Source organism: Leptodactylus fuscus, chromosome 3, assembly GCF_031893055.1.
Source record: "Leptodactylus fuscus isolate aLepFus1 chromosome 3, aLepFus1.hap2, whole genome shotgun sequence".
Lineage (NCBI taxonomy): Eukaryota > Metazoa > Chordata > Amphibia > Anura > Leptodactylidae > Leptodactylus > Leptodactylus fuscus.
Window position 1 is genome coordinate 4,109,924 of NC_134267.1, and position 27,599 is coordinate 4,137,522.

General features: G+C 46.3%; 1 protein-coding gene across 1 annotated transcript; it reads right to left on the reverse strand.

Moving 5' to 3' along the window:
• Nucleotides 1–7,075: 7,075 nt before the first annotated feature.
• Nucleotides 7,076–27,594, reverse strand: B3GNT2 (UDP-GlcNAc:betaGal beta-1,3-N-acetylglucosaminyltransferase 2). The gene is made up of 2 exons (XM_075266969.1): nt 27,468–27,594; nt 7,076–8,938 (listed from the first exon to the last, which is right to left on the reverse strand). Exon 2 carries the CDS (start codon nt 8,927–8,929, stop codon nt 7,736–7,738), a length of 1,194 nt encoding a protein of 397 aa, XP_075123070.1. The 5' UTR covers nt 8,930–8,938; nt 27,468–27,594; the 3' UTR covers nt 7,076–7,735.
• Between the last annotated feature and the right edge of the window lie 5 nt (nt 27,595–27,599).

Below are 27,599 nucleotides of genomic sequence, written 5' to 3' on the forward strand. Positions count from 1 at the left end.
AGCTTTGGGGCCACCTCAGGACCAGGGCCCAGTAGTGACTGCTACCTCTGCACCCCTATAGCTACGCCCCTGGTCAGTAGTGCTAGGACTAGAGTTCATACAAAGGGGGATAACACGGAGCGTGCTTATAGTGTAGATGAGTTTGCAATGGATGTTGGAGATAAAAATGTCCAGAGAAATGGACCAGTTGGTCCCTCACATCTGACCTCACCTGGCAAGTAATTGTGCACCTGAAGAAGAGCTTGTGGAGCTTGAAACGCATTGAGCAGTACGTTTTTGTCCAATAAAGTCATATATATTTTATTCACCTTGTCGACGCTCCAATGTGTGGACCAGAGAGCACAGATGTCCATCTCCAGCCAGTGGCCTCCTTCCTTCCAGGACTAGAGTTCAGGGATGGATATAAAATTCAGGAGGCGTTATCAGGATCACTTGTTGTCTATTTGTTACACGACCTGCCATAGCCATCACCCATTGGCTCTATCATTACCATACAGTCCCATCATCTATTGGTGAGTCCCATTTTCTTACATTTCCCGTTCCCTGTTGGGTTACTATGAGCTTCATGCTATTGCTCTTGCGACTGTCTGGCTGTTACGCCGATCTGCCCTATGGTAAGTCCTGGGGGTATCTGAGTCCCAGAAGATGCTATACATTCCAGGGGAGGCGACTGCTATAGTCTAATGCCCAGACAGTGTTCTTACAAACAGTACATATCATTTCCTCCTGGATCCTTGAGTTTCCTTCTACAATCCAAAAACATACTGATAAGTTCATTGGTCTCCATCGAAACTGGCAGCTCCTGTCCATGAGAAAGCCCATGAAGTTTACGACCTTTTTATGGCATCTGTAGCCCAGTACGCACAGGGTTTAGCTACGACTATCCTTTTCTTTATAGGCTCATAGTCGGGTACAAGTCCTTCTTATACTATATGGAATGTGGACATTGTGGTCCAACAACTGGAGGGAGAGGACAATAAAGAGAAGAAAAGCAATAAATGGCGAAATCAAACAGTTCCATCCTACTAAACAAATGCCTTGTATGTGCGCGGACCTCGGATAGATTACAATGCCTGCGATAGATGAAGGCCGGACTCCTCTGAGGTTACAGAAAGGTGACTTGTAGTGAAATAGAAATACAATGAGACGACAGGAAAAAATAGCATCTCTTGTTTTCTTAGGACAAACACATTTGGGTACTTCACATGAATATAAATATACATAATACCTTTATTCATGTCACAGATACAGCACCAACATAGTCCATAGCACTGTACAGAAAAAATGACTGACATTGATCACTGTCCTCAAAGGGCTCGGACACTTCGTATAACCTTTTCTACAAGACAAGGTCTCGGCACGTACCAAGGAGCGCTCGTTTCCCATCTGTGCCCTTCATTATAATTGATGATCGCTCCACCGTTCTGCCGGTCCCCTACCCTGTGTGGATGGAGGACCATATGACTATGAAGTCACTAAGCCTCCTGGTGGAAGACGCTGTGTGGCCTCTACGGTCCCGAATACAACAATATGTTATGGACGTAAGAGGTGTGTATAGGGCTGGCAGAACAGGGCTGAGGCGTCCATTAGCTGTACGTGGCCCTATAGACATGCCATCATTGCTCCGTGGTCCACTTTTATTGCCCACGTGTCTATTATTCTTAAACTCGCTCATTCTTTTTGGCTTTCAGCACACCAGGGTTGAGTTGACTGTGGAGTATCCCAGTGCCATGTGTAGAGTTGTTGTTTTTGTGCTTCCATGTTTGGGATGGAGGTACACTTCTTTTTGGAGAGCCATGGACCAGCCCAATCCAACAGTTGGCTTGGGTAATGGGAGGAGACTCATGGCAGTCCATTGCAGCCTCTGGTGAGTGCAGACATGTGTGGAGATCTCTGCTAGTGAGAGTCATTGCCTGTAGCTACTGCTGGAGTCGTAAGACAGAGAAGAATCATTGCTGACAGTCTAGAGAGAGGAGAAGCAGAGGTTTTCGAGAGCCTCATATTTTGGAATCTACATGTCCAATGTAGACAGAGTATCCATGGGGCTTATTCATTCAGCCTCCATATAGTGGGAGATGTGAGACTAATTTTACACAAGTTGTAGATATTAGGCACTGGACTTAGACATCTTGATACCGGTCATCCCTTGCTGAGTAACAGTTGCATATCTCACACCACATCCAACAGTGGCACTCCCATTACAATCACCTGGACATTGCACCTATTACTATCCGTCAGTAACCTTACAGCCATTGCTGTCTCCAGAGTCATTTCTGCAATTTCCTTTAAGGGCTCCCCAACACTGCACCAACTCCGGAGCTGTTTACTGGCCACCATGGACAACTCCGACTCCCATGCTCTGTTTGGTTGTTGCCCACACATATTCCTTCACATGGGGAACGTAGTCCGATTGGGACCTGGATGGTAACGCTTATCGGAGTCCATGGTGTATTTGTCTTTGCACTTTGTTACATCATATTGTCTCACATTTAGGCACACCTATTATATTGTACATGAGCTTTTGTTAAACATGCAATGATATACCTCTCCGCCTAAGTAAAGGGGAACATGAGATGTGAGAAAAACTTAACAAAGAAGAAGAAACAAAGGCTGAAGTGAAATGATAGTCGGCGAGCCTCAGAGATCCAGTCCATTGTATGAAGTATAATGGGGCACCTTCATTCTCACACCATTATCTTATTGTATATTATGTCCAGATTATCTTGCACTTTGTGAATTTTATTTGATGTAAATAGGAAATCCTTAGGATAGGTCATCAATATCAGATGGGTTGGGGTACAACATGTGGGACCGCCACTGATCAGCTACTAATCAATAAGTCCGTGTGGGAGCCCTTAAAGCACAGCTAGTACCCCGATAACGTACACCGTCTTATACATGAAGTCTTAAGTGAATGTTTTACATTTATGATACCCAAGTTTCCGAGCTAGGTAAGTCTTCTAGGATTTCTTGAGTGACACACGGATGGATGGTAACCATACACACGCCACCTCAGAGGTATTGTCTCGTTTTTCCGAGGAGCAAGCTTCATATTTTCCCCAAGAGCTTTACCTGAAATTCTACATCGTCTCAGATGACTCTCCCTAAGGAACATCATTATCCCAGCGAGGAGGTGTCTAAATTGGAGAACTTCTTCTGCCGTAGCCAATAAAGCTCCAAGGAGATCATTATCTGTTCTTATGCAACTTCAGAAAGGAGATGAATGTTACAGACACGCCAATGGAATATTCTAGCTACACAGATAACAATATACAGAGTCATTATCCGGACCTTAATCTTAAGAATTTAGTGATTGACCTAGATCTGAAACCTGACAGCGATCCAAAGAAGTAACCAGTATACAATGCTCGTACCCATGCAAGGCAATGGGAGCTGGTTTTTAAGCACTTTCACATTCAGAATGAGCGGAGCGTAACTCCGCATGAAGGCTCCCTGAGAGTTTGCAGAGTTTTCCTCCACAGATTGATCCCAATATATGTATGGGGTAGGCGCCTGCGTTTCTGTAGATAGAATTGACACACTGCGATTACGAAAACTATGCCGATATTGGAAATAACAGTGTGTCAATTGACACATCTATAATGGCGACAGGACTTTATGCTTTGCTCTGGGGGTCCCCATCCCAGAACCAGTGGTCTGGGCCCCGTAACATGAGCAGGTTTGTATAGGATTAGTCTGGTATTGAATCCTGAACAATCTCCCTTTACATCAGGTCACGTCTACCGTCCATCAATGACTAATACAAGCACAACTTTCCTGCTCAGTGGGAAATAAAATAATTTTTATTGACTAATTTCCAACTCAATTTACAGCCCATAGTAAATCCAGGTGATATCTATTAAAACATTGTACAAATTGTATGTAATAAAGACAAATCATACGAAAAAGGAAGAGCTCTGGTATCGGAGAGTGAAATAAATAACAGGCACGAGAAAGACGATGGCGCCAAACACTGAAACGCTTTATAATCATGGGGAGAGCGAAGCCGCGGGAGCAACCCCCAAATCCTTCAAGTTTCACATAAAATATCTAGGAATGTGCAAAAAAAAGTGGATATAAAAATAAGGACAAATATTAACCAGCAAGAAAATAGTGAAGTCTCTGGATACAAATAGATACTCGGAGGATCAGCTCGGGGGTGCTAATAAGAGAATCAAAAAAGATTTATAAAAAAAAAAAAAAAAAAAAAAAAAAAAAAAAACACACCCTTACAAATTTGCATAGGATTAAAAAATATTTTTTAAAAATTGGGGGGGAGTGTAAGCAAGTGGAAGATATTCAGTCAGTGCACACCCCAAAGAATTTTTGACCTCCATATAGTGAACATACTATACACATAACTGAGCGGCAGGCCGGGGGTCCAGCAGAGTCTTGGTTTGGGTCCCCGGTCTTCGTTTATCTTCAGTCCATACACAAGTGCGTCGGCCAATAAGCCACTTGGACACAACCACTGCTCGGTCACCGACTGTCTGACGCCGCTCCGGTGCAGGCCAAAGGTCGGGGAGATTGGGAACCTGAACAGAGACTTTCTGCTGGACCTCTGGTCCAATGGACACGCAAGTATCAAGTATGTTATGTTAAGCCTTCCTAGGTCGTAAAAAAACCAGGACACTCCTTTAATAAAGTCTATGGGCCCACAGCGTACCTCTGCAAGCATCAGATCTCATACAAGGAATATGGAGTCCGGATATATTAATGGGGTACTCTGAGGCATTGCACTATAATACGGCACCACGTGTACTCTGCTGCCCCCAGGTATGGCGTGTCCATGACACTGTAGGGTCTGACATCTCACAGCTTATGGCAAGAAATCTATGAACAGAATGCAGACCCCAAATCTAAGCACGTGAAGGCGCTGCAGCTCCAGGTCAACGCACAAGAGAGGTGGAATATTTCAAGGTTAAATTGCAACAAATTGGGCGTTTTAATGCATCTTGGATAGTGTTAATGCTTGGTCTGATCTTTCCCCAGGAGAGTTAAAGGGATTTTACAGTCATTGAAGGTCTGATCAGTAAGGGTCTGGCCAGAGAGACCCCAGAAGGAGGCTCCCATGTTCCCCAAATGTTGCCCCTCAGTTCAGTTCTATGGGGCGGTCACAAAGTCAAGCACTACCTTTAGCAGTCTCAGATGGAGAGTCCGTGTGCATGTAGATGCATTTATGCTGAGCACCCAGGCCCCCGCTGATCAGACCCTTATACCGTGAACAGGGGACCACTTCTTACTGTAAAAGGCTTCGTCCAGCTTTGTGATCTTCGTGTTTTATTGCCTCAAACAGAACAGAAAGAAAAGCAGCGTTGCAAACAGTGATCGATATTAAATAAAGCCCCCTGGCTACAAACCTTGTCACATCCTTGAGCAGTGTTAAAGGGATAGTCTAAGACATTTACATTTATACCATTCAATAAAATGAGTGGGGCTCCTGGGTCAGAGGTTTATGGCTCGTACAAGCGATCTCTTCACTACACGACAGGCCGTCCGTTTCATAGCGGTCGCACAATATAACAGCGTACTATTTACTTCTTATGGGATGAAGCTGAAATGAAATGATGAAGAAATGCATGTCCTTGTAAAACAGCTGATCAGCGGCGGTCCTATCCCGACCAACAGAAAAACAAAAAAAAAACAAAAAAAAAAAAAAACACCTACTTTGGGGGTGATCAGAGGTAATATCACAACGTTCACCCATTACCATGCGCCGTCTGGAAGGGCGTTTCCTTTTGTATCTAGAAACGGTTACTAATAAGTAGACGGCTCAACAATGACACGATCATTTGGGTGCAAAAAGCAAAGTGCGCCTGCCCGCCAGCTTATACCCCAGGCAGGTTTGCAGATCACGGGATTATATTGATATGTTGTAATATGGAGGAGGAGGAGATGTATAAAGGCCACTAGTGAGACCGAGTCACGTGAACCTGCCACAAGTGTCGTATAAGAAATTCCTAGACTTCTGTAGACAACTTGTATACTCAAAAGTTCCCCTAACACAAACCCCTGCACCGCTCAAAGACCAACCCCACTCAAAACTTACAGAATTCATCCATCGGCAAATGTGGGATTTCAGAAAACTGCCATCTGTGGCGCTGCGAACAGGCATGGACTTATTCACCAAAATCCATGAGATAAAAAAAAAAGGTCTTGGACTTTCCATTCTTTACGATGAAAATCCACCAAGTGGTTCATATGGGGAGGCCGAAAGCAAGTCTGGCGTTAAACCAAACCCACAAAAAAATAAAAAGCTATACCAAAGAGGAAAAATTGGTTCAATGACCCTAATCTCAGTGAGTCCTCGGCCTCGTGTAAGTGCCAAAGTTTACCAGGAAAGGAACTTTAATAAAGACCTTGTTGGGTCCTTTCCGGGTCCATGTTGAGCACACGCTGACAGCTTAGGGCTCGTTCACACGGGGCAAGATGGGGCAGAGTTTGATGCCGAATCCACCCCCTCACAATAGATGTCTATGTAGACTGCTAGAGAGCTGCCCTTTCTTCAGGCAGATTCCGCGGTTGAGTCCGTCTCGCGACACCACCGTCAGGACTAGGCCCATTCATTTGGGCCTACTCCGGAGCAGGAAGCCGCAGCAAGCGCATTTCAATGCTATTCTGAGACAGCTTACCACATCAAAATGAGGAACAAAATATGCCGTCACTAGCCCCATATGAACTAGCTCTTAAAGGGAGTCACTAGCATGAAAATTAGAGTAATTGAATGTAATCTCCAATGGCATTTTCTGCTTGTGAATCGCTGCCTCTGTTGCTAAGAGATCACTGTTTTTGTCAATATGCAAATGAGCCCTTTGAAGTAACATGGACAACCCCATTGTCACTTCCCTCCAATATCGTCAATGCTTCAGGAAACTCATTTGCATATTGACAAAAACATTAAAATCTTGGCAACGGGGGCAGCGAGTCAACAAAGAGAAAAACACTGTTTAATTTAGGTGACCCCCTAACCTATCGGGGGGGGGCCTGGTTAATATGCTGGTTCTGGTGACAATAACCTATTTGGGGGGCCTGGTAGATACGCCGGCCTCTAGTGAGTCTCCCATTAGTCAACCGAAAAATTTTGCAAATCACATCAGACCTCAGCTTCTTCAACCCCCAGGAATGTTTTTTAGGGTTGGGGGAAGGAGTTTGTGCTCTGAAATACAAAAGGAACGGTAGATTGCAACAAAAGCAAGATATGGACAGAAAAAGAAGCGGCTGCCCAATCATCATGGGGGTCGTAGAGAAGGTTTTAGGAACATCCTTTAGCTTTGACACCATATGTTTCAGCATGAATTTCCACAAGACCAAGGTTTACATATAAGGGGCACCTTTAATAAAGACCTAGGTAACAGTTTACTACAGACACGACTTCCATACTTGCGAGATGGCCCGATCCTGCACAGCCATCAGCCCGAGCATGGATGTGACAACCTCGCAATCCCATAAAATAAAAAATGTGCGGAGATAAAAACATTCAAAAAAAAAAAAAAAAAAAAAAAAAAATCTGTTCCCCCCACGGGCTTCCAAAACATAACTTAAGACCAGCTAAACAAGAACAACTGAAAATAAAAGGAAACATGAGAAAAAAAAATATATATATAAATTCTAGATTTACAGCCTTCCGGTTCAGTCAAGTCTTTGGGAACATTCAGTGTGACCAGGACAAGTCCTCACAATATAAGCAGTGCAAATCAGAAATCCTTCGGCAAGACGTCGACCACACGCCTCCATCTTAACAGTTCAACCTCGAGTCTTGTAACTTGGACCAAATCTGAATCATTTCTTGGGGTTTCCGAGGATGGACCAAGATTAAATTGGAATAGGAACAAAAGTTTTTTTTCTGTTTCTCCTCTATATCAAAAGTTTTAAACCCTTTGTGTTTCTCCGGAGCGAGCCCGAGCTTCTCAAGGCACATCCCAGTGTAGACGTCGTCGATAGGATAAAAGAGAACTCTAGACGTTGCATTGTATAGTCTGGAAGCGAGGCTGCCTGAATAAAGGAAGCCTCCGCCCCCCGCATAGGGTGGATAGGAACCTTCATACAGACTCTCGGGAATGTAGTACTTCAACTTTTTGTCCCTATGAGGTCCGGCATCCTTGATCACATCCCCAACAAATAAATCTTTGGCTTTTTCTGCAGATAACGTCTTCAAGTAATCCAGGATCTGATGGGTATTCACAAAAACGTCATCGTCTCCTTTAAAGATGAACTTGACATCTGAACAGGAATGGCTTACCCACTTCAGAAAGAGAACTTCCTTCAGCGTTAAATTAAAGAAAGTGTCTTTGTAATCCCAAAGGAGGATGTCTTTGTACTTCTCACTTTCGTATTTGATTAAGCCGGAAAGATCGGGATGGTGGTCCTCCTGCGGAGTGTCTCCAAGGAGGAACACCCTGACAACAGTCATATTGTTAACTTTGAGTTCCTTGCCCCAGGACTCTCGTATGGCTTGTCGTCTATCGAACTGCGGTGTAAGGGACTTGATGGCCAGCAGCAAGAAGGGCTTATCCTTACACTTATTGGGCTGATCCAACACTAAGGAATAGTTCTTACATCTTAAATAATACAAGAAGTCTTTAAATCTGTCTGGCAAGCTCTCAAAGTCTTTAATTTCAGATCGGATGCTTGTATCCAATTCGCAAGAGTTCAGAAGACTCGCGTTGGACGCCACCATCTCCTCCACCGTCGCGTTATTCAGCAGGTTTAGGATCGGATTGTACAGTCGGTCGAGCTTTTGTTGCTCTCGATTCCAATACGCGCCACTGGTCGGCCGTTTCCTCCAGAATTTGGTGCTGGGTAACAGAACTTGTCCTTTCCCGCTGCTGTCTGGGCCATCACTCTTTGATACTTCCACGATGACATAAATGAAGAAGTTCACCATCATTAAGATCCCCACCAGCTTTAATCTCCTCCTTCCAACACTCATTTCTCATACCTGAAAAGGAGAAGACGGAGAAGTCAGGTGACGCACACCACTGGTAATACGAATACATTTAGGTCAATTCAAGGTTGGGGGGTCACATTTGTGTAGTTTTAATCCCTTCTTCTAATCCCATCGTAGGAACAGAACAACGGACACAACCTTAAGATGGATCTGTCCAGTGATGAACAAGAGATCCCAAGGGACCTCATTAGCTATACCTGGGGCAGCTGGGAACATCTTGCTTTTTCCATGATTTTCTTTCATGAAGAGGTTCCTGCAGGACTCCTTTGCCTGGGGTTTATATGGCCTGAAGAAGGTGCGAACCTAGCCCGAGTTATAGCATAGTCTAGCAATGCAATATAGTTTGTCACATCTTTCCTGAGATGAAGGCGGTAGTTTTATCACGACCACACCTTCCCTAATAAGAGCGGTCCAGGCTTAGCAGCTGATTACAATAGGTAGAAACTCGAAACCCCTCAAGAACACAAAAATGAGGGTCCTTAGGTGAATGGAGTGGTAGGACGAATGTGAGACTAGTGCTCTGTTCCAGGACAGCACTTAGTAAGTCGCTATACAAGTGACCAGCGTAATGGTCAGGCACGTGCATTACCCCGTCCACATAACTGGTGGGGCCCCAAGCAGCCGGGAATCCTTCTGATGCTATTTTTGGGAACCCCGCACATGACTGTATTGTCCATAGGCTGTTAGGGATCAGTAATAACATATAGCATACAGATTCATTCATTCCTATCACTCCATGACTTTTTTAATGGAACCATATGGGGCCAAAAGACCGAAATGCAGAGTTTACAGCAGGTTTTATGCCATGGTGTGGCTCGGTCTTATCTATTCAGATTATAGGGTGGAAACCATGGACGGTATACAAACCCAATATGTGTATACTCCAGTCCATTTCCACGGACCTGTATGCATGGGGTCTTATCCATCTATGTCCGATCTGTCATGACTAGAGGTGATACGTTGCGGCAGTGTTTTTGTGGCCTCCATGACCACACTGCAGTTCTCAGGCTTTGTAGTGCAGCTTCAGGCTCTCGGCCTGTAACATCAAGTATCGTACGTCCTCATGGCAAAACCATAAAGTCATGACATTTTTGCTTTTTGTTTCCTTGGCCCTCCATGGGTGCGGAGGGGTTAATAAGCGGTGCAGTAAATCTAAGTCCGCTCTACAGAACAGTCACATAAAAGGCAGGAACGACTCCAATACTAAACAGCTCATACCAGAGGCCGTAATCTGCTCGCAACAGAGGGGAGAGAACCGGGCCAAGACGTGTCAAACACGCAAGGAATTTATTACATCAGGACACGAGCTCTTGGTACTAATCCACCAGACTGCAGGCAAAAACTCCATCATGGCGTTCTCAGCCGCCCTGAAAGTCACCTTCAGCCGGGACCGCTCGGGCTCACATCCGGTCACACGTACAAGAAATTGCGCCAATCACATCATATCTTTCATAATAACACCTACTCGGAAAACATACAAGCTGCAATCTGATTGGTTATGGCAGACTACATACATTAGGAGGCCTATAGGTATAAGAGCCTTCTCCGAGTCCGGACAGAGGTCTGTACTTAGAACACCAATGTGTATTAGGCCCAGTCTACATTGATGATATTTGTATAAAGACTAACAGATTTTAACTATTGAGCTTCCACAGCAGTCCAAATGAATGCAATGAACTGTATACAGTATAGTAGACGGCAGTGGTCACTAGAGTTGATTCGAGTAGTATTCCAAACCGTTTCGAATACCTCGCTCCCATAGGAATGAATGGGAGCGGCTGAACAGCAAGGGGTTAAGCGCTGGCCGCTTCCATTCATTCCTATGGAGCGAGGTATTCGAAACTAGAGTTACTAATACTATTCACTCATCTCTAGCCTGGTTACCAAAAAAAACCCCAAAAAAACCCCACCGAACACCCAAAACCTCCTGAGCTCTCCCGGAGCAGCAGGTAAACCCCCTGGCCCAAGCACTTTGTGTGCGCACCAGTCACATCTGAAAAGGGGGCACAACAAGTGCAAGAAGTAGGGCATGGAACGACAGAAGGAGGGGGAGGGGGTAATGAACTGAAAATTTTGTAGTGCGTTGTGCACCGCTCACCTGGACCTTCTTAAAGAATATTGACCAAGGGGAGGGGGAGGGGTCAATGTAGACCTGGCCCTTACACACATTATACAACATGGAAGCAAAGCTTGTGGGGCTGTATAACTATCACATAGGATGCAAGTCAAAGGGGTCGGGATAGATTTTTTTCTCATGTCCGGATGCTAAATTCGAGTGCAGTTTTTTCTTTTTTTTTTTTTTTTTAATGTAGATTGTGAGCCCCATATAGGGATATATTTATATTATATATAGGAATCACATTGTACATTTTTTCTATCAGTATGTTTTTGTACAACAGGAGGAAATCCACGCAAACACGGGGAGAACATACAATCTCCTTGCATATGTTGTTCCTGGCAGGATTCAAACCCAGGACTCCAGTGCTGCAAGGCTGCAGTGCTAACCACTGAGCCACTGTGTTCCCCAAATTTGAGTGCAGTTGTTTTTGTAATACGTCCAATACAGCAAATCACCGCCCTAAAATAGTTGTGCAATAGGAAAGTGTGCAAATGTTTGTCTTCGTTCAGTGGCAGCTCTCCAAAACGTGTGCAGAGTGCCTGAATGTGTGTGGCCGCACTAGTCACCTCCACAGGTCTGTCAAGGAGTCGCTGAGCGGAGGGAACGTCTGTCTCCAGCAATTCGTACAGACATGAACGGAGCCGCAGCACTAAAGCTCAACCATGGTAGTTATATGGGAGGACTCTGTTCTCCTGATCAGCGAAGGTCCAACTGGTCAGCCCCTAAAGATCAGCCCCTTACACAGGGCGGGGGAGTTGGAGTGGAAAAGAGGTAAGGTGGGGGAGATTTATAAAGCCTGGCATTCCCAACACCAATCTCCATACCTCCTCACCGGTGACAATTGCTATGGATAGAACAATTTCTAGTTCCTCCTGCACGCCTCCATCACGCTCCTTTTCAAGGGGGAAAGCAAAAATTGCTTATTTTTTTGCCCAAATAAATTTGTATTGCATAAAAAAAAAAAAAAATTAAAAAAAAATCCCCCAAAACAAAACGACTTTTCATGCCTTGTAGACAAGATATCTGACTATAATAAATGTCTGGTGTATTACATATTTCCTTCCATCAGGATCACTAGATATTTTTCAGAATGAGACAAGATCGTTCCCATAATGTGCTGGTAAATAATAGAATATATTACAAGCTCAATGTGAGAAATGCAGCTTCTTTTTGGGCCCCTGGAAGATCCACATGACATTGTATACTCAGACACTGCAGGTGAGACTTGGCTCTGTATACCAGTCCTGGACGTGTTGTGTATACAATCCTCCCGTACATCTCCAGGTCGGCGCAGTCACCTCCTGATCAGCTCGGATTATAGTGGGTCGGGGCAGTCAGACCTGCTAGATCAGCTCCAAATAACATGGGAAACCTAAAAATACAACCAACAGCCTAAAACCTAAAGTAAACTCCAATGATTCCTCCCCTAAGAGGTTAATCCATGGAGTCGCAGCACTTACTTAACCATACATTTGATCCTGTGCCAGCCATCCATTAAATCGCACAATGCAAAATAATGGAAAGGAAAATGAGGCTTAAAATAACCCCTGAAACCTCGCCGCCGCCGTCCGTCACGCTCCTTCCAGAGCAGGTGATATGCAAACGCTCAGACACAAGAGAGGTCGCCACCATAGCCAGGTTTTGCAGACATGACGGACAATCAGACGCTGAAGGAACGGAACAAGGAGTTTGTAGGGTTTTTGTTTCCTTTATATCATGAACTGAGACATTTCGTCACAGAACTAGATCCGCATTTCGCTGAGAAGTGACCACAAGCGAGTCATTTACAATGATATGACATAGGTGCAAGTCTGCGACTAATTGGAACTTTGTGGCAAAGGAAACGGAAGAGGGTTACGATAGAGAGAACGTCGCACTGTAACGTGTATCCGTCCAGATGTGAAGACAATGACTAATTGTTCAGGAGAAGAACAGAAGTAAAAAGTCACCACACTTTCTGCAGAAACCAAAAGGTGTTGGCGACGTAACACGAACCAATCTAACAAACGGGTCTTATGTCAAAAATAGTGGAAATTAGGTCTCTAGGGGTAGAAATAGTGAACTATGGACAGGAGAGAACAGTCAGCCAATGGAGAAGAAAAAAAAAAAAAAAAAGGCTCCCGACCTGTCCACACACATACAAGCTCAGCATTAAAGGGGTTGTCCCATCTCAAGGATCCGGTCTATACTGGTAGCTTATGTAAACTGAAGACTTTTCCTAAATATATTACTTTAGAAATTCTGCTTTGTTTGCCTGCGATGTGACCTTATTCCTTCCATTCAATCTGTCATCTCTCTATGTAAACACACAGATAAAACAGAGTCCATTCTGTACAAGCATCTGCATATTATGCATATACACTGTAGGCAGAGCTGAAACAAGAAGATTGGAGAACCCCCTTTAAAGACACTGCATAGTCCAGTCACACTGCGGGAAAATACTCGCAGCGGACACACTAATTTCCAAAACCGTTGCTGTGGCCCGCTACGTGGGTGCTTAGCCTTAGGCCCAGTTCACATCCGTGTCCAGGTCATTCCGTTCCCCCTATCCTCAGAGAAAAACCCTGCAAGTAGCACTTTTCACATTTTTCGTGTGGAAACCACACAAGCCCAATTATAGTCTATGGGGTCTGCGGGTTTCCTTAGGAAACTGCTTTTTTTTTTTATGCAGATAGGTTTCTGTTCGGGGGTGGGGGTTCCCAAGCAGACTATCGAACGGAAACCAAAACACAGATGTGAACCGGGCCTTAGTGTGTTTGGTTGCCATATTATGTTTTTATACTTGCTTCGAGATACAAAAATAAGTTGCACAGGCAATTGTTGCCCTCTTCGTCAGATCCAAGTCACGGTTCACACCTTTGGTCTGAATGGGCTGGAGGTCCGTGCGGCTCCTTGTGGCATCGGTAACCAATGTGAACTTCAGTATCTGGAGCACTTGGTCTCATACAGACGCTTCCATACACACGTCACTGCAGACATTCAGGTTAGACTTGTTTAGCTCCTAGAAAATGGCTTATCTACCCCCAAACATTCATCGCTCATGGGTGTGGTGGGGAGGGAGTGTGCCCAAAACTTTAAGTTACAAGATGCATGACAAAACTCGTCCATCCAAAGAACAGCAACAGATCATAAAGTGTGCTAACTGAGGACAGGAAAAATAAGCCGCCAGCGGGCGGCGTACAGATCCCTGCACGTAAAGCAGAGCCGTCCCCTCATTACACAGTTTACTGGCCATAGGGCATTTACAAGGCTCTACCACTTCAGACAAACCCCGGTGACAGGTCACAATCTTGTTAGAGAGGAGTCGGAGCTTTGGCCTGGAGAAGCTGCTGTAAAGATATGGGTGCAATAGTTTCCTAAATTGTAATTTCCCTGGACTCCCCTCTGTTGCTTCTGCACATGTGCAATGCAGCCTGGGAGATATGCCGCAGCTTCATGGTGCATGGGAAATGAAGCCAAGGTGTACGGCCCCGGGAACTGCACATAGGCCGGGAGCCCGTGTCATTCTACAGTATTTTATATCAGGAACAGACAGGCTTATTGGGATATTTGGATGCAAAATCACCGCCCCGTAAGGACCTGTTGGTGGTTTAATGCCCGAATTTCACCTGACGGGTAGGTTCCCTTTAAGTAGAAGGTTTCCCATCTCACCATGTCACTGCCTTAAGCAGCAGCAAACAAGTTCTTATCAGTCACACCTGACACACTCCGTGCAATGACCTATCCCATATGGCAGATTTCCATCACACGAATGTTCAGAGAGGTAGAAATATACAGACTATAGAAAGATTAAGCAGGAGGTCAGAAAATTCCCAGCGGATTGCAAGAGGTTACATGGGACTGCAGGCAGCCATATTGATCTTTCTAAACTCAGCCGGGTGGGTTACCTGGAAAGAGACAGGAGAAAACTGACAATGCGCCTGGCGAACACACAAGTGACCCGCACCCACACGAGTCCTGGCCATGGCGGACCCGCCTTGTATACAGGAGACCTCAGGCCTGACGTCACCTCCATCTATACAGGGCTGTCAAAACCATCGACTCAAAGTTTATTTTTTCCACAGCCCGACTCCTAAATGGCCGATCGTCCTGGTCAGGGCTCAGCAGTAAAGATCCTCCAATTCAGGAAAAAACAGGGAGAAAGTCTATAAAATAATTACGGAACACGTTAGATATGTAGCTACATCTGGGGAGCCCCCTGGACCCAGTACAGGTGGGGGGGTGACAGAACGACACTGTCCGTGGTGAGCTCCATGCTGGAGAACAAATCCCACCCCATGTATGAGACGTGATCGCACCGGGCAGTCCTGTCAGTGACCGAGAAGGAGCCATCGGAGATCCCAACCGCGGTCAGGCTGTATAATCTACATCAGGCCGAGCGGAGACACTCCGCACACTGAACTAAATGGTCCCGAGTCTTTCCTTCTCCGTTGCTATGACTCCCAGTATCTCTTGTATCTGTCTGAATTCTATTACTGTATTATCTGCTGATGTAAGACTGAATTTTCCCACGGTGGGACTGACTATTACAGGATTATCTTTTACAGTTATTAAAAGTGTAAAATGAATCACTAATTTTAAGATCAGTCTCAACTTTCTCTGGAATCGCCCCCCCTCTCCGATTCTAACTCCATAACTCTAAAGAAAGTCTCGGTAACATCTATAAGAGAAGAGAACCAGGAAGACAACAGGAGCGGAGGCTGTGGTCACGCTAGAAACCCCACTGTCCCCATTATAGTCTATGGTTTCTGAAAATATCCGCCTTTTAAGCAGATGGGGTGTCAGTTTTTTGGGTCCCCAAGCGGATCTGAACGCTAGAGTGAACCTAGTGTAATACAATCAGCAGTCAAAAACAGGGAGGGGAAAAAAAAAAATTATATATATATATATATATATACACATACACACACACACGCACACACACACACGCCACCTTGTAACCTACTGCAGGGTCAGCGCGATGGCGTTCTCCAGTCACAGGGTTCAGTAACGTCAGCGCGATGGCGTTCTCCAATCACAGGGTTCAGTAACGTCAGCGCGATGGCGTTCTCCAGTCACAGGGTTCAGTAACGTCAGCGCGATGGCGTTCTCCAGTCACAGGGTTCAGTAACGTCAGCGCGATGGCGTTCTCCAGTCACAGGGTTCAGTAACGTCAGCGCGATGGCGTTCTCCAGTCACAGGGTTCAGTAACGTCAGCGCGATGGCGTTCTCCAGTCACAGGGTTCAGTGACCTCTATGACAATTTTTTTTTTTTTAGGAAATGGTTGGCAAACAGTCTCTTATCATTGGCAAACTGTTGGCAGCTTCTCAGTGAGCACTTGTCCCATCTCCTAGAAGTCAATACCTAGCAATGTATAACCAAGTATGTATGTATGTGTATATACTGTACACACCTGTCACACATATATACTGTATAGTGACCTAGCCCTATGCCACTGTGAGGGATCAATCACATTACTATAGTAAAGCGTAGGGGGTAAGTACACGGGGGCCGAACAATTGTACCCTGCAACACAAGACTACACCAATACCGTAGACTACATTAGGCCTCATGGGCATATAGTCTGTGTGCGCGCCTTGTTTATCAATTCACTTCTATGGTCCTATACACACAGTGTATATACCTGGGACATATAGAGGCCTGTGCAGCACACGGTGCAGTTTCGTCATGGCCTGGCTACAGGGTCATGCGAGTCCCTGGACCTTGACGTAACCCCTCTGACTGGGTCAGTACCCCCCCTAACGATCCAGGTCACACACAGGAACTTTAGTTGGAATCTGCCTTAAAATCCAATTCAAGTTCATTTCTGCAGGAGCCGGTAAGATTTTTATTATTTTTCCTGTTCGCGGGATGGAGAAGTGTCCTGGCCATTGTTCTGCCTAAGAAACCCCACGGAAATGAATGGGAGGCGGAAAATACAATGGATTGGCCCTGCCCAATACAAGCAAAAATAGTGACACTCTTCTCCATAGTCTGCAATGGATTTTGTCTAGCAGAAAAAAATAAATAAAATCTGCTTAAAATTCCTGTGTGTGAACGCGCCCTAAAGGTCTAGTCCAATAGTCCCTGAGAGGAAAGCTCTTTTGCCAAATTCTACATTTTGAAAATTTTTGCACCGGTAACTGACGATCAAGGATTCATTTCCCTCCGATAAAACCATTTTGCCAGGACTTCCTCTAAATAACTTGCAGTTTTCGTGGCGCTTTGTATGGTCGTGTCGAGGAAAGCGACGTTGTGGCTCGTTGGTGACTTGTCATGAGTCGGTAATGCTTACATAGCAGTCTATGGAGTTGTGTAGTTATAGTATCACACACAGGCAGTGTATGGTTAAGTGTGTCAATGTGAGCTGGGGGAGGGGTTCTTTTTGGCGTCTCACAATTAAAGGGATCCTGTGCAATCCAAACCGCAGGGGTATAGAGCACATATAGACGAAGGAAAATATGGCGCCACTGGGAACAAAAATATCCACTTATGTGCCGTCCTTTATATCTGAATCTTAGGACAGGAACGCCCCTCCCCCCCCCCTTCTCCTCCTCAATAGGCCTCTTCACAATTTTTTCTCAGAGCTCAGATGATTCCTGATAAACATTGAGTTAATTATTGACCGAGTAACTCGGGGTTAAGTGGAAACAGCCGTCAGGAAGGCAACACCGGGAGCGCCTGCGCCAAGTCAATCACTGACCGCCGTCGCGTCTGTCGCTCCATTACACATATAGCTCCTGTCACCAGCCCCATAAGGTCTTCAGGAGGGGGCACTGCCCATATATACGGTGTCCACACTATGCTAAGGTAAGCTGGCCCAACAGAGCAGGCACCCGTGGGGTCCGATCCCCACTAATAGGAGGACAAAGACGTTCCATGGAGGAATCGGGGCCAGAAAATTCACATTTGTATATTGGTCAGATTTCCCGACTCCTTATGTCAGTGATCTGAGAGTCCAGGCCGCCCTGCGGGTCTACGGTCCAGGTTATGGAAGTTACTGGACAGTGAAGCTACAGGCAGGGACTCCGCATTAGATCACCAGGATCCGCCTCCTGAATTGGTTCGGGCCAGAATATCTCACTTAGGTTTGGCCCGATTTCCCCCTGGGCATGATGTAGTTAATGTTTTTAAGTGAAACTTTTATAAAGAATTTTTAATGTTTTCTTATAAGTTTTCTATAAGTACATTGAGCTTCAATTTTCACTCTGGCCACAAAGCCTAATAAAATATATAGAATTAATTCAGGCACTCCATACGTATTGTATGAAATGATATTAAGTAGAGAGCCTGGATTCATTCTACAGGTCTGCGACAAGTCCTCCTAATGGCGCCCTGAACCCCCACATCAAAGCGCAGAACTATTTGTAGTCAATTCACTAAGGACCCTTGCCAAATCTGTAAGGATTTTCATGGCAGCAGTTCCCTCATTTATCACAAATCAGACCCGACAACAGACGATAAGACTTCTACAGATAACACCACTGAGCCATCCTTACATCTACCATCTACTCCCCCTTCCTGAGTCCGGTCCAGACCATTGCTGCCAATGGCCATGACTGTGCTGTAAAGCATAACACTAAATGCTGTAAACAGAGCAGAGCTTAGGCCGCCCCTATAACCATGTACAGAATATAGTAACATTAGTTTTGTAGGAAGAGATTCATGGTAGTATAACTTATAAGTTATTATAAAACTCCCGGCCCGTGCTAAGGAATCCAGTGGGCGGTCCTAACAGCCTTTCATGTAGGACTAAGGTCCTCCCACTGGACTCTTAAGCATAGTAACAACAGGGATAACAAAATGCAACTTATATTAAATCTTATCCCCAAGACTACACACAAGTCTGCTCCGCCTGCTCTATAACATGCCGCAGATCAGACGCCAACAGGACTGGTTCCCATGAAGGCCATGCCCTGTCCTCTTTATTACAGTCATTTCTACCTACACGGCCCAGTTATCAGACTGGGGACGTTCCAGTTACCTTGGTCTGCATCTACGGACGGTCACACAGGGGGACGAATGTGAACTCAATGACCGGTCTATTTAAAGTATGGAGACGTGCCAGAGCCGCCATCATAGCCCCGAGCGATAAGAGAAATGTCACTACTTAGCTTCAGCCTAAGACTGGACGCACTTAATAAGGCCGTGACACGAGCCAACAAGATACGACAATGGTATAAAGCCAGGAACGACCAAAAAAAAAAACAAAAAAAAACAAACAAACAAAAAAAACCCCATTACAACAAGTCTATTAGTGGTTATGACCAAGACATGAAATAAGTTCCATCAGTCAGACCCAACTCCTTTCTTTACTATCATCAAGTTATTAAACATTTCCCATTACTACTAATTGTTATTATAATTATTATTAAGACGGAGACCCCACATCACACATTTTTGTTGAAGATTTTTTTTTTTTTTTTTTTTTTTTTTTTTTTTAAAGCCAAACCCAAGAGTGGCCATGAAGGGAATAGAAAACACATAAGAAGTTCTTATACTTCTTCCTTCTGCTCCGTCCACTCCTGGCTTTGGCCAAAAAAAACAAAAAAAAAAAACTGCAACATCTGCAACAATTTTTTTTTTTTTAAAAAAAGCTGCATTTCTGCAACGTGGAGCAGCAGACCTTAGGTGAGGCCGCTTTCAAGAACGTCTGTCTAGTAGATCGATGCCCGGTAGTATGTGACTGACTGGCGTAGAAGTGTCTTGTACATCGCAGGATACGTAAAACCCAATACTCTATCAGACGCCTCCCTGCAACTTCAATGTATTTTTTTTGCCCTCCCAAAAGTAAGGCAAGTATCATTGCAGGCTTTGGGATACTTGGTGACTAACCACAGTGCCTGACGGACTCCACTGACTATAATGGGAAACATTGGACGGCCGTTCTTTTAAATGGACAAATTTGCAACACTTTTTCGTCCAGTCACTTCACACGAGTCTCCAACGCCGATGTGAACCCGGCCCTGTGATGCAGCACTCACTATACTGTGATCTTTGCTGTGAAATGTGAGTCCAGTCCAACGTGTCCGTGTAGTCCGGCAGATGACTGTTGTGTATGTTAAAGGGAGAGTCCGCAGAACCCAGCAGATCAGCCACAGAGAGAGGTTAGGGTCACCTTAATAAATCAGTAGTACCCCACCTTGTGAATCGCCACTTCTGTTGCCAAGACATTGATGTTTTAATTTGCAAATAAGCTTTTTGGAGCAACGAGGGCATTGTCACTGCTCCAATGATGTAATAGCAATACCCAAAGGGCTAATTTGTATATAGTAAAACAGCGACATCTCAACAATGGAGGCAACGCTGCGCACCTGACATGCAGCATATGGCGATTTCTCCAACATGTGGCAAATTAGTAGTGCACAATGTGCAGGTGCTATGCGAGGCCTTGAAGCGCTGGACAGTTTTCAATCTCTTGCCAATTTCGGGTTCAATGGACAATCCTAGTTGAATATGGACAAGACTAGAAGGTGAAGGTTACAATGGAGATCAGTACTACAAGTAACAAAGCTCTATTCACACCATGTTCATGGAATACATACGACATGTACAAGTGACGTACACATAGGTTGTACATCTATAGGTTCGGGCACCAAGACGCCTTGTATACATTTTACTTACAACCCACGTATACTGGCATAGTGTTGCTATACACAGTGTGAATAAAGCCTTAATGTGGCCGCCATATGGAGGAGAAACAAGAGGGAAACTCCTACGACCTCCTGACTACCCGCATGTAGTGATCACCATTAGTCACGCTGCCTCATCACTTCCTAAGGGGATGACTTGCTGCTGTCACTGCTGTCGCTGACTACACCCTAGACAACAGTTGCCAAGTATATACTGTACATGTAATTCCCCCTCCAAAAAAGTGCCGTCATTCGGAGCCATCCTCTGCAAACAGAACTGGAAAAATACAGCCTTATACACACACACACACACACATTCACATTTTGCATACATTCAAGACCTACATGGGGCCCCGTATCCTCCGCAGACTGCCGCTCTTCTATCTTTTTGTGGACCCGCAAATATTGCAAAATGGATAAATTTACAAATTATTTTTTTTAAAAAAGTTATTTATGTCTGTGAATAGCAGAACAACCACAGACTGCAAACCACTCACAAATACTGGTGTGTGAATACGTCCTTATACTGTATAGATACACCCCCCCCCTCAAAAAAAAAAAAAGCTAGTAAGTCTTGTCGTTAAGGCCGGGCCTACATCACCAATTCTGTCCCTGGCCCCATCTAGTCTGACAGGTTACCACAAGCCAAAACACTAAACACAATAGGGATTTAGGTAAAAACAAAAAGTTCCTCGGGGCCTTCCCGCAGCGACGAGATTAACGATAATGCCGTACCTCGGCCACAATTACTTAACACTCTGAAATTACGCAGGTAAATAACAGTGTACACGCTCAGCACGCAGCTCTATTGTGATAGCAACCTGCCATAAACACTCATTCAGGCCTGTGACAAGAGACGCCTGCGCCGTCCCCGGAGAGCAATTCCAAGGAGACGTTATCCATTACCATCAAACGCACCGCTAATGAAACCTCTCGTCATAACCAGACGTGGAGAGGAAGGTTCTAGGCCGCCGCGTGGAGCGCCACATAGGATGGCACCAACTTATTGCTATGGCAAGGAAATCTAACATGCGCTATGCAATGACTGCCCACGCGTTTTAAATATTTTTACTCTAAGGCCAGGGACACAAGGCGAGAGGTCACAGCAGGTTAGTCACAGCAGAGTCACCAACATACAGTAGCTGTGTAATGGATGGAAGTTCAAGGGAGTTTTTCCCCCCCAAGCTAAAAATATGGGTGATCTAAATATATCAGATCTGTGGGAGTCCGACACCCGAAACCCCCGCTGATCAGCTGTCCTCAGCAGATGATATACAGAGAATGGAGCAGATGGCCAAGGTCTGTGTAGTGGTCGAAATGAGTCACCGCAGCTTAGGTCCCATTCAATGATCTGCAAAGCCAGGTCTGACCCTACAAAGAAGCGACTCTCATCCCACCGATATCCCAACACTCATCTTCTAATATTGCTTATATACCCTGCCAGTCCATACTTAACAGTCCTTCTCAGCACAACAAAAGAGATCACTCAGCCAGTCGCGGCATACAACGGCGTCCAGCCTCAGCCAGTCGCGGCGTACAACGGCGTCCAGCCTCAGCCAGTCGCGGCGTACAACGGCGTCCAGCCTCAGCCAGTCGCGGCGTACAACGGCGTCCAGCCTCAGCCAGTCGCGGCGTACAACGGCGTCCAGCCTCAGCCAGTCGCGGCGTACAACGGCGTCCAGCCTCAGCCAGTCGCGGCGTACAACGGCGTCCAGCCTCAGCCAGTCGCGGCGTACAACGGCGTCCAGCCTCAGCCAGTCGCGGCGTACAATGGCGTCCAGCCTCAGCCAGTCGCGGCGTACAACGGCGTCCAGCCTCAGCCAGTCGCGGCGTACAACGGCGTCCAGCCTCAGCCAGTCGCGGCGTACAACGGCGTCCAGCCTCAGCCAGTCGCGGCGTACAACGGCGTCCAGCCTCAGCCAGTCGCGGCGTACAATGGCGTCCAGCCTCAGCCAGTCGCGGCGTACAATGGCGTCCAGCCTCAGCCAGTCGCGGCGTACAATGGCGTCCAGCCTCAGCCAGTCGCGGCGTACAATGGCGTCCAGCCTCAGCCAGTCGCGGCGTACAATGGCGTCCAGCCTCAGCCAGTCGCGGCGTACAATGGCGTCCAGCCTCAGCCAGTCGCGGCGTACAATGGCGTCCAGCCTCAGCCAATAATTTACAACTTTTCGAGTAGAGAGTAGTAGGTATTCCCAATGGGAGAGGAAAGTAAACACAATGGACACTTTTCTTCATCAGGTTTGTTTACTCTTGTAATAGGAGAAAGTTCTGCGCACAAGGTTTTCTTTCATCAGAAGAGTAAAAAAAAAAACAAGACAGAAGAAAGCTTTTACATGGGGGTAAATGCAGGCGAACACCAGGCAGAGGCGGCTCTGACTCGATTCTACAATTATGTCTATTGCTCTCATCCTATGATGGAAGCCAGAAATGGACATTAACAACAATAGTGTGAACCTAGCCCAGGTCCAGCATGAAAGACAACCTGGAGGAAGGAAGGAAAATAAAACTCCCTGGAAAACCCCTTTAAGGTTAGGGTCCCACACTGCAGAAACGCAGCTTTCTTGTTGTTGCAGATTTTGCTGCGGTTTTTTAAGCCAAAGTCAGGAGTGGATTGAGCAGAAGGGAAAAGTATGAAAACTTCCTTTATATTTCCCATGCCTGTAGTAGACATCGTTGGCTTTGGCTCAAAAAACTGCAGCAAAATCTGCAACAAAAAAAAAAAAAAAAAGCTGCGTTTCCGCAATGTGGGACCTCAGCCTTAAAAGAAAACACAAGGCCAGACTAGATCAGCCTTTTGGGCCATTTCTAAGGTCGGGTTCACACCAGTGCTTGGTTTCCATTCTGTCCCCGAATCAGCTCAATTTGGGCAGAAACTCCGTGGACCCCATTATAGTCTATAGTCGCGGTTTTTGGATCTCTAAGTGAAGTCAAAGAATGCAAAGCCAAGTGTAGGTGTGAACTGACTTCTGAGACAGACACAACATGCGGACATATTTACTATTGCGCCAGATTGCGATTTGCGGCTTCTTTAAAGGCCAGTTATGACAATAGGTGTCAGATTTCTCTTCATTTGTGTCAGTTTTCTGGTGACGATGTCAGAGATCTACGCCAGTTCCTTGCAGATATCGGTACAGGCACCGGCTCTGCTAATTTATGGCGAGGCCCGCACCGTATCATAAGTCTGGGGCACCCTAGACTAGGACGGTAGATGCCACCCTTGATAAATCACCCCCCCCCATAGAGTCTGGATTTGACATGTAACATGCCAGGTGAACTGACTATCACGCATTGATCGCAACAGCAGAGATCAAGATACCTATGCAACAGGAAATTACCTAAACTATCTGTCTTGCTCCACCAGGGCTCAATTAACTTAACCCTTTCCATTAAACCATAACATAAGCACCTTCCCATCAGACAACATTTGTGGCGAACGCAGCAATGTTTTCTTGATTTCCTTCCAGAGACAACACACATTGGCCGGCGCTCGCTAGTTAATGAGCAGACGTGAACATTAGCACGGGCATGAACAGCCAGTGGCACAGCCGGCTCTACCCGCTTGCTTTGCCAAACTGTTCCGTCTCCGGTTTCACACAGATTTCAGAGACTCACCAGCTGTTCACACCTCCCAGAACACGGCCCTGAGAGGGCAAAGAACCAGGGAGATAGTAAGGCAAAGCAGTGCAGCCTGGGAATAGATATAGCAGAGCCCAATGAATGCAGTAACATGATGCATTACAAGCCAACCACCTAATATGCAGAGGTTCGCCCCGACACCGCCCTACAGAAGATGCTGGAGGTAATATGGATTGGGCAAGACAAATTCCAAGTGCCCAGGGTTCTTCTCGGGGAGCTGTGTAATCCATCGCTGCAGCTTTCTCCCCGCTCCCTGTTGGGATATCAGTAGAGATTGCAGACGCTTTTGGCCCCATGCAGATTGGACAACCTAGACCCCAAAATTTGGTCTGTACATTCTTGATCTGAACCAGTCTAAAGGACGAACCCCTTGCAGCCTAGTGGTCGCTCATACTGGGAACCTCTGGCATTCCCAAATTGTATGTAGAGGGGGCAGTAAAACCACAGGAGCTGCGGATTCCCAGCACCAAAGATCACGAGGATGCAAAGAGTCCTGACTCGGTAGCGATCAGATTTTCTGGTCTGGATTGCCCATGTGCACGGGGCCTTAGTCCCCATTGAAAAGTGTGCTCAGAGGTATCAAGTCCAAAAATGTATTTGCTTTTTCTGGACCATCAATTGTGACTTATTCTTAGGACAGATCATCGATTACACATCCAACACCCAGGGCCACGCTGATAAACAGTGAGCGCAGCTTCACGATCCCAGTGACATCACACTTATCTGTCCCAGTGACATCACACTTATCTGTCCCAGTGACATCACACTTATCAGCCCCACAGCCAGTTCACAGCATAGACCTACGCAAGAGAATGGGAATGAGCTGCGATACCAAACACAATCACTATACAATGATGGCGCTGTGCTTGTTTTTTTTGTGAAGAGGCTGCAGCCCTCTGCCAAATACTGTGGTACCTTTAAAGAGCCGATCAGCGTGAGGTCCTGCTGTATGTCCCCTGACACTCTGCAATGGATGACAGATCCTAAAAATAGGCCATCCATTCCTAAGCCTAAGAAACCACTTTAGATGACAAATTCAGCTCCGCTACTTCTGTATACCGTGTATCCAGGGACTGATGGATAACTTGCAGAGAAAAAATTCCCAGCAACCACCGAGCTGCGAAGATGAAGAGGGTTTCACATTACAGCAGGTTTAGCTATGACGGACAATATTTTTAGGTTGCTCCAGTATATACAGTATCTGCAAGACAATGAATATACTGTCCTACACCTCTAAGACCACCACCCAAAACTGCATTGAAAGGGGTCTCTGGGGTAGGAGGAATTTGCAAAGACGACAAGTAGAATATATTGTAGCCCTGGTGTGGATAAGAGCGGCCGTCTGTATAATCCCTGTGCAGCGGGTTACACATCGCAGGCCCTGTAATGAGCATAGAGACAGAACAATTGTGTAATGTCACATACACCCTGCGAGGACAGAACCCGGGGACCTGCTAGTAAAGGGGTCGCTGCCTCTGAAGAAGGTCACACAAGGCCACATACAGACAGGACAATACGTTATACATATACCCTAAGGCTTGGCTGTCACGGAGCAGTTTCCAGTCATTACATGAAGTTTTGCATCGATTTTGCAATAACCAGGGCGTTTAGTGACCGTCTTGCAGAAAGTGCTGCAAAAAGTTAACGAAAACCTCAGCATGAAACAACAGAGGAGGCCGGAACGTGCTCCACCTCCTCATTGTCATGTATAGCCACCTGGTGCCTGGAGAAACAGCTGAAGGCTAAGTCTGCATTCACATGGTGCAGTTTAAACGGCATAAGGTTTTCATTCATTTTACAGGGGAAACAAATTTAGTTAGCAAAAATTAAGGGGCTCATGCTGTAGTCATAGGATAGAGGAGAAATTACTCAATGGTGGGGGGCTGAGCACTGCGACCACCCACCGAGCCACAGAATAGGGGGGATTTAATCCCTATTGTAAAGGCAACCGCACCCCTCATAGGAGCACCAGAGACAGCCAAAGTGCAGGGCTCCATCAGAGTGTACAGGTGGGGGATGGGGGGTGTTTGGGGTCCTGACATACACAACAGGGACACAACCTCCCCCCGTCCTCAGCAGCACAAAACACCAGGCAGGTATTTATCCTCCATCCTATAAATAAATCACTTTGCGTCACATCCCCTTTAAAAAACTGCACCAAAACCCACTTCAATTCAGTTTAAACTGCACCATGTGAATGGACACCAAGTCTGCGTTCCAACATGGAGGCAGCCACATTCGCTGCTGTATTACCGATCATTGTGGGCGGGGTTTCCTCCGAATTTGGCCACCATGACATTAAGATTGTCCAGTGCCGTACGAGACCAACGGCCCAGTAATTGCCCAGCCATCGTCCACCACTAGTGGGCAGGTTTTGGCATCGTCCAGCACTGGAGAGTGTGACCTTACCCGAGCGGGATTGTCGCCACCTGACAACACACCGTCCTCACCTGAAAACTAGTCGGTCACCTTGGATGTTTGTTAACTAGTCCATGATCAATCTGTCTGTGACAGGCCATTCCCGGACGGACTGCGCGTCACCATAGACAGGCAGCCAGAAAGGCTAATGCCCACTACAGACCACACGTCTACGGCGGCGAGCGCCCACGAACTGACCGCCATCTGCGACTGGATGGAAACCAGACCATGGAAAGGAAATTACCAAAAATCACCGTGAGCACGGCGCGACCGCCCGAGAATTCCCCGTATGCAAATAGTAAACTTTTTCTTCTATGGGATGACTTTTACCTACAGAGGCGTCTTAAGATCTCGGCTTGTCCTGACCGAAATCTGCGTCTTCTATAAATAGACCCCTGAGAAGTTCTCCCGATCCCGCAGAGATGGCGGCGTATCCAATCCTTCACATGACCTGCTGAGATACGTCCAACACTGCAGAGCCCAGAAGCGGCCAAAGTCAGGCCCAGGCACTAAAGGGTTACACGGGAGCGATGACAAGAGACATTTGGGGAAGGATTTGGATCCTTAAGAAAACATCCGGCTCTCACAAGTAACAGCAAGGAGGGAGGGCGGCCGGGCGCCAAGTGCACGTGACAGAGGGCAGGGGGTGCTGCGGCGGCGGCGGGGCAGGGGGTGCTGCCGCCGGACACCCTGTTGCTCTCACAGCCGGCACCTCCGCACAGACGTGTCGCTTACCTTGGGCGGGCCGGTTCCTCTGGAGTGAGTGTCGCCAGGGTGTGCTCATCCTCTCCGCTGCTGCCGCCTCATCTCTCCCCGGTCCGTACACTGGCCGTGCCCGGAGCAGTCAGAGCTCTCCACAGATTGTAC

Bases quoted from the DNA above. Each gene is read 5' to 3' on its own strand.
- B3GNT2 (XM_075266969.1), bottom strand. From the start codon at position 8,929: ATGAGTGTTGGAAGGAGGAGATTAAAGCTGGTGGGGATCTTAATGATG.